We start from the raw sequence: 15,094 nt of genomic DNA, 5'->3' as shown, positions 1-15,094 counted from the left end.
GCTTTTTGACTTCCATGTTCATTCCATAAGCCAGTGTTTTCTTGGGTACAGCTTGGTCCTAAGGTCTTAATTGTCACAAAGCAAAGCCCTGAATAGTCTGTTCTGTTCTTGTCACTCCAAACTGAGTCAGTACACCTACACTCTATCCTGCTGTGAATTAAGCACCATGGCTTACCTGTTGCCCAGTACTGTTTGCTCACTTTTTCAATGTACTCATCTTAGCAAAAGCAAACCTAAAGAAGAATGATGTGCTTGGAGATGAAGGCCACAAGGGTTACCATCACCTCAGTTCCCCACTGGCATCAGCATATTCTGGCTACTGTGATTCTGTAATAATGATACAAACTAACAGCAGCAAGGGTTCTCAGTTCTTATTAGACTGCAATTCTATCTCCTATTATGCATGGAATAAACCTCCAGGCCCTGTAAAATCTCTGGGAAAAAAAAAAAAAAAAAAGATGACCTCTCTTTTTCAGCATAGTTATTATCTGCACTGGCAACAAAGCAACAATGATCCGGTCTATACATCTCTGTTTCAAGTACAGTTTTTCAGTCAGAAAAGTTGCCAGCAGGACAACATGGACAACAGCAGCTCTAGCTCACAATGCACAGCAGACATCCAGTAGTCCACAAGTATATTCTTTCACAGGTTCACAATTTTATTGAAAGAAATTCAGAGCATGATAGCAGGAGCAGCTGCCATACCTGATGTTCTGTGCAGCTTTCCCTTTACTTAATGGTTGGCCTCTTTCTTCCCTTTTTTAGCCAACTGTAACACCAAGAAATTGAAATAATTGCTAATTTCTAAGGCCTTATAATACCCGAAAGTAGATGTGAAAAACTGTGAAGTGACTTATCCCATCTCCAGTATAATACTCTTCCAAATCATAGCCAGAAGTAAAACTTCACATTCTATTACATCTATAACTTGTTTGGTAGTTTGGATGGGGAGTTACTTTGCAAGCAGTGTGATCATAATTAACCCACTGCATTTGAACAGAATAGGCCATAAAATTGAGGGTGCTCCCTTACAAGGATTTTCTATTATGCTTCTAAATTCACTACTTTCCTGTTCAATTTCTTAAAGCAGCATTTACAGAGTGCTGCAAACCAAATAAATAAATAAATAAAATATTAAAAAAAAAAAAAAAAAAAAAAGGAGTAGGGTATTGTTGTTGTTGTTTCAATCTTAAATCAAGATAATGATAACTAAATATGTCTTTGGTATCACTTTTACAAGCCTAAATTCTACTGAAACAGCTGCACTAATCAAAGATCTAAACCTCGTATTTCCAGTTGCAATTACTGTTGCATATAATATATTCAATGCTCTTTAAAGCCTTAAAGTTTACAAAAACTGAAGCACCAGCTTGCAGACTACTGAATTTGTTCTAAGAAGTGGTGTCTTTAAAATTTGCACAAAGAGCTTTCAAAATTGAATAATTCTTTAATCATCTTGATTTGAGAGGATTATGACATGGATCAGTTGTAATATGAATGGCAGACTGGTGAAATTCTCAATGTATTAAAAAGAAACAACATTCCAAGTGAATACATGACTAGCCCAACTAAACTCTTGGAAGATTAGGTTAAGCTTTTAAATACAGTATGAGTATAATTCTTCAGATGTCAAGTCTCAGGAAACAATCACTTTCAAACAATCTGGCACTCAGGAGAGAGAAGATTTCATGTAACTGCTAAATTGGCAGGGAGAACAGCAAAGAATATGGGACACATCTTCTATTGTGAATATTTTCTTTTTGTCTGTTTTAGTACATTCTGAAATGTACATGTGTAAACTCACTGTAGTTTATTAGTTGCAGATTAAAATTAATCCCACATCAGTGACAGACAAATGCAGCTGAATAAAATGCAAAGAGGCTTTTCCACTGTCCATCAGGGGAAAAAAAAAACTTGTAAACTGTTGATAAATGCTTCCCCTACTCTGCCCAAAGTCTCTGAATTTGAACGAGTTTTTTGGAATAACCCTGCAAAGCCAACTGAGTAACTGCAACAAGCCTTTGGAGCAGAAATATACTGATCAAAACAGTACTTGGGAGCAATCATCATCACTGAAGACTGGGAGCAGTCTTCTAGGTCTCCATCAAAAATCCGTCTGTTTCAGAATAAAATTCCTCTCTCTAAAGTGAAATTGATAATGTCATAATTTAAGGCAGGAATCACATCCAATACTCCAGCACCTATTGTAAACTAGATTTCAAATTTCCTTGTCAGCTGAGAGAATGGGCATCTCCTGTCACATTTGTCTCTCCTGGATGGCTGAAGCCTAGAACCCAAGCTTGAATTAATCCCCTGATCCTCATAAAACGGGAGGTAGGCAAGATGTGTCTTGCCCTCAACAAGTTTCCAGGAGCAGCTGAGGTCTGAAACTTTACCAAGGTCAAGAAGCCTTTAGGATTTACTGCATCCTTCTTTTCTTGTTGTCACAGGGAAAAATATAAGACCAAATAGCCTCTCCAAATAAAAAGCTTTTTCAAAACTTCTGTACATGCCTTCTGAATGAACAGCACAAAGGTGAGGCCAAGTACACTACAGCTGGAGTCTTTGCAAATAATCCTATTTTAGTCTTGCTATGTGGAGTTAAAATGCAATTAGCCCAAGTAGCACTTTGGCTAACAGCCAATAATGCAGATGGAAAATGGATGTGCTAAGTCTGGTGTTCTTGTGTTTGCTCTTATTTTTGCTCTTAACTCCATACGTGCAGTTCTTACAGCCTTGCATCTGTGGGCAAAGGTAGGAAGAGAATGCAAGACACCCTTGCTCCTTTCCATCTCAATTTCTGGTCCTCAAACATACGTTTGAAGCAGGCTTCAAAAAGCACTGGGGAACTAGGAAGAAAGCTGAAGTGTTCCTGTCTGCTAACTGAACCTAGCCAAAGTAGTACAACTATTTAAATGTATGGTACTGGTTGTCTGCATAAGAGCTGTATCTCAAGCAGTCACTTTCAGGGACAATACAAGGGCCTTAATACCAAAAAACCCATCCCCATTATCATCTTTCAAGGCACTTCATCATCCACTTCAGTCTCACATAACAGTCACAGGAGTCCATCAAACTCAGAGGCAAGTTAGCAAAGCAGGACGGAGTGTGGGAAAGATGGTTATTGACAGAGAGACTTTTCAGAGCACTAAAAGCATTAGGGTTAGGAGAAGGGGAAGAGCTTTCACTAACACACAGAGAAACTGCCTATATTCTGCTCTTTCACTTCGGGGTGGATGTTAACTCAGGTCTTCAGTAACTGAAGAAGTACTGAAAACAAGTGAAGAACGTTTAGATGTAGAGCTTAGGGATATGGCTTAGTGGGGACTGTTAGTGTTAGGTCAGAGGTTGGACTTGATGATCTTGAGGTCTCTTCCAACCTAGAAATTCTGTGATTCTGTGATTCTGTGAAAAACAACAACCTTAGAAACAGGCATGTACCCTTCAACCGCCCTCTGGCTGCTATCATGCCACCTCAGCAGTGTAAGTTCCCTTCACACCCAAGGGGAGTGCAATGGGTCTTCAGCACGCATGCAAATAAAGCACACATGCACAGGTTAAGTACAGATTCAGGCACGGCAGCCATGAAATAAAAGAACACTGCTGCATGTCTGAGTGCCAGTTTAAGTCATGATTACTCATTTGTACTCTTTCAATTAACTTCAATGAAGTAGTTAGCTTTTTTTTTTTTTTTTTTTTAATTTAAAATTAAACAACAGTTCATCATTTTCTAAGCAAAATGTGCTCAGGGTTTGCCTGTTGATTTCCCACCTTCCCCTTTTAACTGAGTTAAAGAGGGAGAATTCAGAGGGAGGTGCTCATCTTTTCTCCCTGGTATCTAGTGATAGGATGTGTAGGAATGCCTGCTCAAGAGGAGGTTCAGACTAGACATTAGGAAAAACTTCTTTATGCAATGAGCAGTCAGACACTGAAACAGGCTTCCTATAGAGGTTATTGATGCCCCATGCCTGCCTGTCCTTGTTTATGAGGTATTTGGATAATGCTTTTAATGGTATTGCTTTAACTTTGGGTCAGCCCTGAAGTAGTCTGACAGCTGGTCTCAATGATCTTTTTATGTCCTTTCTGACTATTCTGTTTGATTTTATTCTTGTTCCATAGCTGTAGTGCTGCATTCACATTAACATCTACTGAATACATAAAAATGAAAAACAAAACAAAACAAACAAACAAACAATATTATTTGTTCTTGTGAGTTCTTGCCACATTTCCTATTTTTTATGTTTTTTTTTTATATTTCCTAATTTACTGTTATATAGAAATATAAACTACCTGTACAGAAAATTACTTTTGTTTTAAAAACACATCATGCATAAATCAACCATGAAAAGTACAGACAAGAACTTTTTTAAGAGCATCGGGACAAACATTTAACGGACATGTTTAAAAGAATAACTTTGTATTAGTCAGAAAAAAGTTATCTTTTACACTCTCATAATGATTTGGAGCTAAAAACACTCCAAAATTCTGATACATACTAGTGGACATTTTATGTTTTTCCTCTTTCCATAAAAAAGCAGGATCCTGGCTCTGGACAAATCCAGTTATCTCCATTAAATAAGTCTAATGCAGGTCAAGCATCTTCAAATGTTAGCTAGGAACTACAAAAATGCCAATGTTTTAGAAACATAGAATGATTTGGTTTGGAAGGGACCTTAAAGATCCCTTACTAGGAACACCTCCCACTAGACCAGGTTGCTCAAAGCCCCATCCAACCTGGCCCTGAACACCTCCAGGGATGGGGTATCCGCAGCTTCTCTGGGCAACCTGTTCCAGTGCCTCACTATCCTCATAGTAAAGAATTTCTTCCTTATATCTAATCTAAATCTACCCTCTTTCAGGTTAAAGCTGTTACTCCTTGTCCTATCATTACACTCCTGATAAAGTATGTGTAAGTCCTTTTAAAAATACTTCTGTCAAAAGGAACAATAAATAAATACAAAAAGCCTAATACTGCCCTAATGGAACATGCACTCCACCCTACTAAAAGGATTTTCACATATTTCCACAGCCATTTCATAAAAATTTAGGTGTACATTTTATATTTTAAATTGTACAATTTACAAGAGACAGAAGCATCCTTAACAACATTGTTACTCACTAAATAAAAAAAAAAAAAAAAAGAGAATAAAACACAGAGGTAAAATGGGCATATGTTTACACTGGATCACTGTATAGGTAAGAGGGTTTTATAAGACAGGCCTTATAAAAGATTTTTAAAATAATATATATCAATATCACTGACATTAATAGATTCTTTCAATTAATATTGTGATGCAGATATACTCATATGACCACATATGTGCTGAATAATTTCTGTGGCATGGAATATGTCTCTGTGAAATATATACCAGACACTAGTAATTCATATAGGAACGATATGCTTTCTTGATGTTTTATCATAAGCTTTTAGCTCTGTTCTTGTAACAAAGATTATAAATTTTCATATGAAATATTGTTTTATCCACACTGTTAAATGATGATACAGAGGATAGAATGTGTGAGAAAAACTGACATTAAATATTAAATAATAAGACTAAATGAACTCCTATGTTTTCCAGATCATGTGTGCATATATATATTAGGCTTAGCACACATGATCTGGAAAACATAGGATTTAATATAGGAGGATAATATATATGTTAGGCTTAGGATAATAGCTTTTTCTTCAAAGAGCAAGTCCTAATCTTCTTAATCCAAATGCCCATGCTTAAATTTAAGCACATGTGCAAGTCTAACAAAGACATAGTAAGTAAGTATGTGACCGATAGACTGTCTCTTCAAGAACACACTATTTTACTTTTGAACAAGAAAGTGTCAGAGTTTCAGTGACACAAATGGAACTAAAGCTGTGTGCTTAAAAATGGAAGTGTGCATATTAGCGCCACATGGCTAAAGAAATAGACACAAACATATTCCGATAGTGGTTCATCTTGACTTTGTACTCCATGCCATCTCCTGAAGAATCCTACATCTTTTCCTGCAAGAACCAGGGAATCATAGAATGGTTTGGGTTGAATGGACTTTAAAGATCATACCATAAAGACCATAAAGAGTCACAAGGGATAAGGACCTAAAGGGATGACAGGCACAAGAAAGCTACTTAATATTCAAGCTCAAGAGTAATGCATCTGAACAAAAAAGAAGTCAATCAAAAATGTCAGGAGGCCTGAGTGGACCAGTAAGGAACTGCTGGCCAAACTTAAATACAGAAAGGAAGCCTGAAGAGGTTGAAAACAAGGATAAGCAATCTAGGAGGAATACGGAAGCACTGTCTGAGCATCCAGGGATGGAGTTAGGAAAGCTAAAGTCCATGTAAAATTAGATATGGCCAGGAATGTCAAGGGTGACAAGAAAGACTTCTACAAGTACATCAGTAACAAAAGTAAGTCTTGGGAGAATGTAGGCCCTCTACTAAATGAAACAGGGGGCCTGGTCATAATGAAGGGGCCAAAGTACCGAATGCCTTCTTTGCCTTAGTTTTAACCAGCAAAACCAGCCTTGTGGAATTCCAGGTCCCAACAACTAGGATGAAAGACTAGTTGAAAGACTAGGGGAAGGAACAACCTTTGAAGGAACAACCCCAGGCACAAGTACATGTTGGGGGTCACCCAGCTGGAAAGCAGATCAGCAAAAAAGAATCTAGCAGTCCTGGTGGGAAAGTATAGACATAGTCTACAGACCAATGTAGACTATATGTAGACAGTCTACAGACTATGTCTATAAGGTTGGTGCCTGAAGGGAGGGTGCAAAGACGGAAAAGACAGGCTCTTTTCAGTGGTGCCCAGTGACAGAACAAGAGGAAATGGGCGCAAACTGGAACACAAGAGGTTCCATCTAAACATCGAGAAACACTACTTTATTGTGTGTGTGAGTGAGCACTGGAACAGGTTGTCCAGAGAAGTTGTGGAGTCTCCCTCCTTGGAGATCTTCAGAAGTGGTCTGTACATGGTTCTGGAGGACTTGCTCTAGGTGTCCCTGCCTGAGCGGGTTGGTTGGACCAGATGATTTCCAGAGGTCCCTTCCAACCTCAACCATTCTCTGATTCTGTGATACCATCAGATGTGCAACCTTGTGAGTGTGGTCCCTCAAATGATGTAGAAAAACACGTATTCTGAAGAACACTGCAAGTGACAATCCTCTTTTTTTTTTTTTTTCTTTTTTTTCAAGAAGGTGGTAAGTACATTCAGATGTCCCTGTGAAAAAATGGATGGTCCAGCAGGTTGAACCCAAGCAGCCTACCGAGCCATGAAAACAGACTGTATGACAGACACATTAGATCATCTGGATATGAAAATATTTTCAATGTTTGAATATTTTTGACATCTCTCTGTCCTGTTTCACTGGTATACTAATTTAGTGTGTCAAAAGAAGCAGGCAGAGAAGCCAGCCACAGCCTACTTAAAGGAGGCAAGCTGTTTTGCTTCCTTTGGTAGCAAAAAAACCATGTAGTAAGAATTCATCACTGGGAGCTTCTTTTTGGTAAAAAGAAAGGATTGCACAGGTCAAAATGGAGCCAGGTGACTCTCATATGATGCACTATATAAAGCAACACCAATGCTGATGGGGACAGAATGATTCAGATTTTGCTTACTTTGATACATCTACTCATTTCTCAGATCCACAAGTTCAGTCAGTAGGCTCACAATGATCATTTGGCTGAAGAGTCTCTCTAGGGAAAGCTTTTGAAGGGGACTATTTCACTGTCTATCTCTGATCCAAAATGTACATTAAATCGACAAACTAAGAACTTTCACATCGCATCTACAAGACAGATGATTTGGTGGAAATAGTTAATCAAGCTTCTGTACTATGTTTAACTCGTGTTAAACATGGGTGCAAAATATTCAGCTAGTGAGAAATAAAGAAGCAAGCTTGATATAAACCAGGGCATGAGGTCACATAACACTATGCCTTTAAGTTTAACATCATCACAAATCACACAGCAGTTCAGTCACTCCAAATAATAAAAGACAGAAATATGCTGTAATGCTGACCTCTGCAATTCTATATTTTCATGGTCCAACATTAAGCTGAGAGAATGCTGGGACACTGACACAAGGGAAATCTTTGACACAGAGGGTTTATCTGGGCCAGAGGATACTGAAGTTGTAGCACTCTACACTAATAGCTCTCAGCTCCCACAGCCTTGCTGGCCTGCACTTCAGGTCACTCCATCTTAGGTGTGACTAGAAAAAACAATCAGGACACAACACCTTCATAGATGATGACTCTTTGGGGCCATGTATAGTACATGTTCTTTAAACTGTCATTACAAGCTACCTGTGTTCTAACAGCAGTGGAGCCCTCACTCAGGGTCAGACTTAAGTGAAAAGACCCTTGCTCTGTTTTTTCAAGGGTTGTGCTCCTTCCTCATATTTTGTCTGCAAATGCTGGAGTCTCTCACAAGCAGACAAATATGGGCAAAAACATTCAAAAGCAGTTTAAGAATCCTTTGTATCACACAAGGAGATGTTTATTTCCTAGTATTTTTGACTGTACAGAGAAAGGCCTGTTATTCATTTTCATGGGAAAGAACAGTGAAAAGCAAAACAATGTGATAAATATTGGTTACCAAGCAGAGCATACTGTGTTAACTCCTCTTTTACATTCCTAGGTTTCAACAGAAAAAGAAATAATATTTCTGCATTCATAAGGAGTAGAAAACTTATTATCTGAGTAACATAAAACCTACCATTAGTAGGTTGCTCAAGAATAAATATGCTCAAGAATAAATCCAGCTGTAAAACTCCTATCACACTAATAATTTATGATTATTGTTGTTATTATTGTTATTATTAATAATAATATTAATAAAGTCCAACTTACTCCAGAGAAACAGAAAAAAAAAAAAAATAGAGCCAGAAAGGGAGGGGGGAAAAAAAGTAACACATCATGAAATTTAGTTTGAATCATTTGGCAAAGCAATACATTTAAGCTGAACTAGAGGAATTAAATAATGAGGATGTACTTATTAAAATACAAGCAGGGCTTAAAATCATTTTGAACTAGTGGCCTTATAATATGAATATTAAGGCAGCTGCTTCCTGGGATGTTTTCCATTTGATCCAAGTGAACAAATACAGGGGAACTGAATTAGGGAAAGATAAAGTCTGTAAATGTTATTAAGCCTGCAATCCTAACGGTGGTTGGCCTGAAGACTTACAGGAGGATGAAATGGTTTTGGTTTTGTGCTTGTAAAAGAAAGCTGTACTCATCAACAATACACTTTCTCATCAACTGAGACCAGGGATTGCACACCATCAGAAACTCATTACACAGCTATCGATTTCTCATCCCATACTGTTGTTTGAATTCAATCCAGAGACATTATCTCCTTCAGCAGCTGCCTGCATTACCAGCTAGGTCTAGATATGCAGAACAGCACAGACATCAAACTGCCCATTCCCACATCAACCAGCAAGTCTTCATGCATGGAGGATAAATAAAGGTGGACAGAGATAACTGAGAGCTTCTCCCAATGTATACTTTAGCTCAAACCAGAGGATTGGCCATGAACAACTTCTCCTAGATACACAAGACTCATAAAGCGTGGAAAAAGTGAAGTGAAAATAGCAAGCAATCACTTCTTCAATAAACTCAGTGGATTTCCAAACATTTCTGTCAGCAGGTGGTGAAGCAATAATGCAAAATATGGAGAAAGGTCTCACTATATTTCCAAAGTAAGATTTGACTCTTAGTCACTGTCTGCTGAAAGGACAGGAAAACCTATTACTGCTTCTAGTAATCTTTTCACCATTGGGAACAGAAAGGAAGCAATCAGAAACCTGTTAAACTAATGCAAGGTCCACAAGGCATAGAGCACATCTTTCTTGCCTTGGCAAGCGTGGTCTGCTTACTTCTAGAAGACATCTCCAGAAATTTTACCTACAAAATGTGCAGGCAAAAAAAATAAAATTATATATATATATGTATATAGAAAATCAATATAATGTCACTATAACTATCAGGAAAAGTTACCTGCTTTGTCTGTTCTTAATGTAAGAGATCTGACTGAGATCTACCTAATTACAGCCTAGATGGCTTTGACTCTTGGGCACAGTCCTGGACATTTTGCTCTAGGTGTCCCTGCTTGAGCAGGGGGCTATAACCAGACAACCTCCAGAGGTCCCTTCCAACCTTAACCATGCTGTGATTTTGTGGTAAGTCTCTACTAAGAGCAGTTCAGTACTCTGAAGAGGATGCTAGACCACAACATATGGATTTTGAGCTCTGTGTAAAGAATTCTATACCATTACTTCCCAAAATAATGCATCTTTTTTTTTTTTTTTTTAAATTGAAAACTTATCAATGAAATGAGGTATCCAGAGTGGATAACCATTAAATATAAAAGCTTTTCACTGAGCTTTTAAAATGGGTAAGCCAAACATGCAAGTTCTCCTCTGAGAGGTCAGCTCTGCTACTTGCTTTCTTAAATGTTTTTAGCATTAACCACTAACTCCATAAAAAGTAGGGACACACCGTGATAATTTCAAGCAGAAGGAACTATTCAGTCATTTCCTGAGTTATAAGGGATGAACATTTCCACTCACTTCAATTTTAATATAATCACCATTCTTCAGCAAGAAAAAAAATCTATCAAAAAAAGTATAGGCTAAAATTATATCCACTTATCAACAACAGGATAAAAATGGTATTTAATTCGAGACTGAAATGAACTAGAAATTCAACAATCTTACTCTGAAAAAAAAAAAAAAGACTGTTACATTGCAAAAAGATTGTATTTCACTGTTCTTTTAAAACTCAGATTTACAGAATGCTCCTGACTCTGGAAGTAAATTTACAATTCATGATTCTAGACAAATGCAGATGAACAGAACTGTGTTGTTAGATGATGTATACTGAAGTTTTAAACCATGATTAACTATTGCACATTTAATTATGAACACAGCAGTATGAAGTGGTGTCAAATGTTATGAAAAGTATAATTTATTTCTACTGACAAATATTAATTGACCATTATTAATTACTTTTAAAACTATTACCAATGCGGAAAAATAGCCATCCCAGTATGTCAGCAGAATCTGTAGTGAGGGGACAGTCTTCTAGCCATTAAATAAAAAAACACAGGTGGTGGTAGTAAGTAAAAAGCACAAAACAAGAAAAACAGTTTATGAAAGAGGATGTTGATGACTACATTTCATAGAACCCTAGAATGTTTTGGGATGGAAAGATGATTCAGATCCAACCCCCCTGCCATGGGTGGGGCAATTCCCACCAGACCAGGTTGCCCAAAGCCCCATCCAACCTGGTCTTGAACACTTCCACGGAGGAGGGCATCCACAACTTCTCTGGGCAACCTGTTCCAGTGCCTCACCACCCTCCAAGTAAAGAATTTCTTCCTTATAGCTAATGTAAATATACCCTCTTTTAGTTTAAAGCAATTACTCCTTGTCTTTTCACTACACTCCCTGATATAGTCCTTCCCTAGTCTTTTTGTTATACAGAACCAGAGTGCTAACCAAGGATCCTCACAGAAAGTGAAGAGTTCTTTGAGTAGGCCAGCTTCTTGTCTTCGCTTTTTTTTTTGCAGTGCAGAACAGTGGAAGACAGTGGTCAAAACATATTTTCTATTACGCTTATATCAAAAGAAAAATGATATGGCCATATTAGTTTATTTCACTTGCAATATATTCTAAATATTGTACGCAGCCTCCTGTTGAATTGTAATATCTTGCATAGGTACATTTCCTAGCAAAAAGAACTTCTGTAAGGTAAATCAGCCAGAGTAAGCTGACAATTCAAGAACTATACTAACCATGTGTTTCACCGGTTTAACAGAAGATAAAATGCTATGCTATCACAGATTCACAGAATCACAGAATTTCTAGGTTGGAAGAGACCTCAAGATCATCGAGTCCAACCTCTGACCTAACGCTAGCAGTCCCCACTAAACCATATCGCTAAGCTCTACATCTAAACGTCTTTTGAAGACTTCCAGGGATGGTGACTCCACCACTTCCCTGGGCAGCCCGTTCCAATGCCTCACAACCCTTTCAGTGAAGAAGTTCTTCCTAACATCTAACCTAAAACTCCCCTGGCTCAACTTAAGCCCATTCCCCCTCGTCCTGTCACCAGGCACGTGGGAGAACAGACCAACCCCCACCTCGCTACAGCCTCCCTTGAGGTACCTACAGAGAGTGATAAGGTCGCCCCTGAGCCTCCTCTTCTCCAGGCTGAACAAGCCCAGCTCCCTCAGCAGCTCCTCGTAGGACTTGTTCTCCAGGCCCCTCACCAGCTTCGTCGCCCTTCTCTGCACCCGCTCAAGCACCTCGATGTCCTTCTTGTAGCGAGGGGCCGAAAACTGAACACAGTACTCGAGGTGCGGCCTCACCAGAGCTGAGTACAGGGGGACGATCACCTCCCTAGCCCTGCTGGTCACACTGTTCCTGATACAAGCCAGGATGCCGTTGGCCTTCTTGGCCACCTGAGCACACTGCTGGCTCATATTCAGCCGACTATCCACCATCACTCCCAGGTCCTTCTCTGCCTGGCAGCTCTCCAACCATTCCTCTCCCAGCCTATAGCTCTGCTTGGGGTTATTGCGCCCCAGGTGCAGGACCCGGCACTTGGCCTTGTTAAACTTCATGCAGTTGACCTCAGCCCATCGGTGCAGCCTATCCAGATCCTCCTGCAGAGCTTTCCTACCCTCAAGCAGATCGACACATGCGCATAGCTTGGTGTCATCTGCAAACTTACTGAGGGTGCACTCAATGCCCTCGTCCAGATCATCGATGAAGATATTAAAGAGGACCGGCCCCAGCACCGAGCCCTGGGGGACGCCACTATGACTGAGTTTATCTCGGTACTGACCATTATCTTGAAGGACTCCTGCGGAGGCTGCTACTCCTGTTTGTTTTCCTTTTGTAGATTTGTTAGAAAAGTGTCCTCTAGACACAGAATCCTCTGGATTGTGGCATTTCTTGTCCTTCCCTTTTGGAGGCTGAGGTGAGTAACTGTTTTCTCCAGCATCACTGGATCCAACGGTAGATTTAGACTGCCGATCATTTCCCTGGAAAAGTGTTCATAATTATCACTGATGAATTCAATTATTATTATTATTATTTATATCTTAACTTTATTCAAACTTTTTAACATCTATAGGTTGGTATCAGGTGTTACAGAATCACATTAATTTAAAATCAGTACAGTTAAAAGATATCTAATGCAATCTGAAAAAACGTAACTGTGTTATCAACTTGCTATATGATCTGACTGATTAAATGCTCCCCAACAATTCTCAGAAGAAAACACGCATTTACTAAAAGGAAATATTGTTTCGTCTGATGAAAGAAATGGCTAGGCAAATCTACACATGCATACATATAATATACAGCTGTATCTCATCTATGCATATGTATAGAAAGTCAATAGATATACAATATATAACTTGTGAATAATTCTTTGCCCGTGTAAATGAAATACGGGTATTAATATGTTAAGCATCAAAAACGGCTGGAAGAGGATGACAGTCTTTGTGTAGCAGGATCATGCTTAGAAATGGGTCTGTCAGCATGTCACCTCTGAATTACCTCCAAGGAAATCAGCCCATTCCTCTGCTTGTTCTGTTGTGTATCTAGAAACAGGAACAGAAACCTGGTCCTGATTTTCTTCAGCTTTGATGTATGTATGATCCTGAGTTTATCAATAATTCTAATAGCTAGAGATTTTATTAATTTATAAATTTTCCTGAGTCTAAATCTGTTCACAAGAAATATAAAAAACTTAATTGTACATAGTAGCCCTATAGGGTGCTGTTTATATCATACTAGGCTGGGTTAAGAGTTTACCAACTGAATACCCTCATTATTGCCTCTCACTAGCGGCTGTCAGCCTCCTAATTCTGCCAGTCCAATGGCATGTGTAGTGTCTTACTAATCCAGTTGTGTCAAAATGTTCAATATAACAATGAAGCACTAGAGTAGAGGACAGAAAATCTTACTAGCATCTGGAACCATTCACCTTATCTCAGACTTAGCTAAATCATGGAAGACAGGTATACTCTGCTTTATTTTTTTGCTTAGTGTAGCTGCATGAACAGTTTATGCCATTTTAGAAACTGCACACCAGAAAGGCCTTTCATTGTGCAAGGGTCATGGACAATTCTTTTCACCTCACATTTAAACTCACATTTAAAATGAAACCATATTCTTTATTGAGGTTTTATTTTCTGCATTACAGCAATATGGAACAGAGACTTGTACACTTTATTTTGTTTAGAGGCTTTAGGGTGGGTGTGGGTTTTTTTTTAGTTTGTTAATAGTGGTTGGATATGACCAACTGCCATAGTAAAAATGTAAAAATAGTAAAAATCAGACTGAGAGTCTGATGCTGTGCTGTCTTGTACTGGTACAGTAAACTACACTTGTATGCAACTGGTGCAAACAGATACTTCTATTCTGATCTGGCACTTCCTGAAATCTACAGTGGACTCATTTTGGACACATATAAGTAGCTGTACGGGACACAAAACAGTGCATACTCAAGCTCTGTGTAGTAATTGTTAGCTAGTGATAAAACAATGATCAGCCAGGAAACAGTTTTAGGGACTTAATCAGAATCAGCATACAGAAACACCATTTTCTTTAGTAAATTTTGTAAAAGGTCCTGTGTTTTGCTTTTTGGTGTATAATTTGAAAAACAAAACAAAACAAAAAAAGAATCAGTACATAAATATAGTTGAAAAGTTGAAAAGGATTATAGGAAAGACCTCAAGGCAACAGTAATCTTTGCTATGGAAGGTTTTCTAAAAAATTAGAATCTAAAAAATCTATTTTCTTAGATTTATTTTGTATAGCTGACACTGCAAATATCTACAGATACATCAAGCATTAATAAGCATTACACCCGGTGGCTGAGGATTTTTTCCCTTCATATTTAATTAAAACCCAAAGAACAAGGACTTTCCATCTGCTGGAATTAAGCAAAATCAGAAACAAACTTTATTATGGCATTTGATACTTACACTGCCTTTAGATTTTCGAGATCCCACAATTGGAGGTAGTACAGATGCTTTGGAACTGTAGGAATAAGTCATATCTTATTATTCTGTATA

General features: G+C 38.4%; 1 protein-coding gene across 1 annotated transcript in view; it reads right to left on the bottom strand.

The window, feature by feature from the left end:
- DCDC2 (doublecortin domain containing 2) overlaps window positions 1-15,094 on the bottom strand; it is a 61,782-nt gene that overhangs the window by 19,170 nt on the left and 27,518 nt on the right. The window contains 2 exon segments of the mRNA XM_032182886.1: window positions 12,853-13,051; window positions 15,005-15,059. Of these exon segments, the coding sequence (XP_032038777.1) occupies window positions 12,853-13,051; window positions 15,005-15,059 (254 nt within the window).

Source organism: Aythya fuligula, chromosome 2, assembly GCF_009819795.1.
Source record: "Aythya fuligula isolate bAytFul2 chromosome 2, bAytFul2.pri, whole genome shotgun sequence".
NCBI lineage: Eukaryota > Metazoa > Chordata > Aves > Anseriformes > Anatidae > Aythya > Aythya fuligula.
The sequence above is the reverse complement of the archived record's forward strand: the minus strand, read 5'-3'. Positions and strand labels throughout refer to the sequence as shown.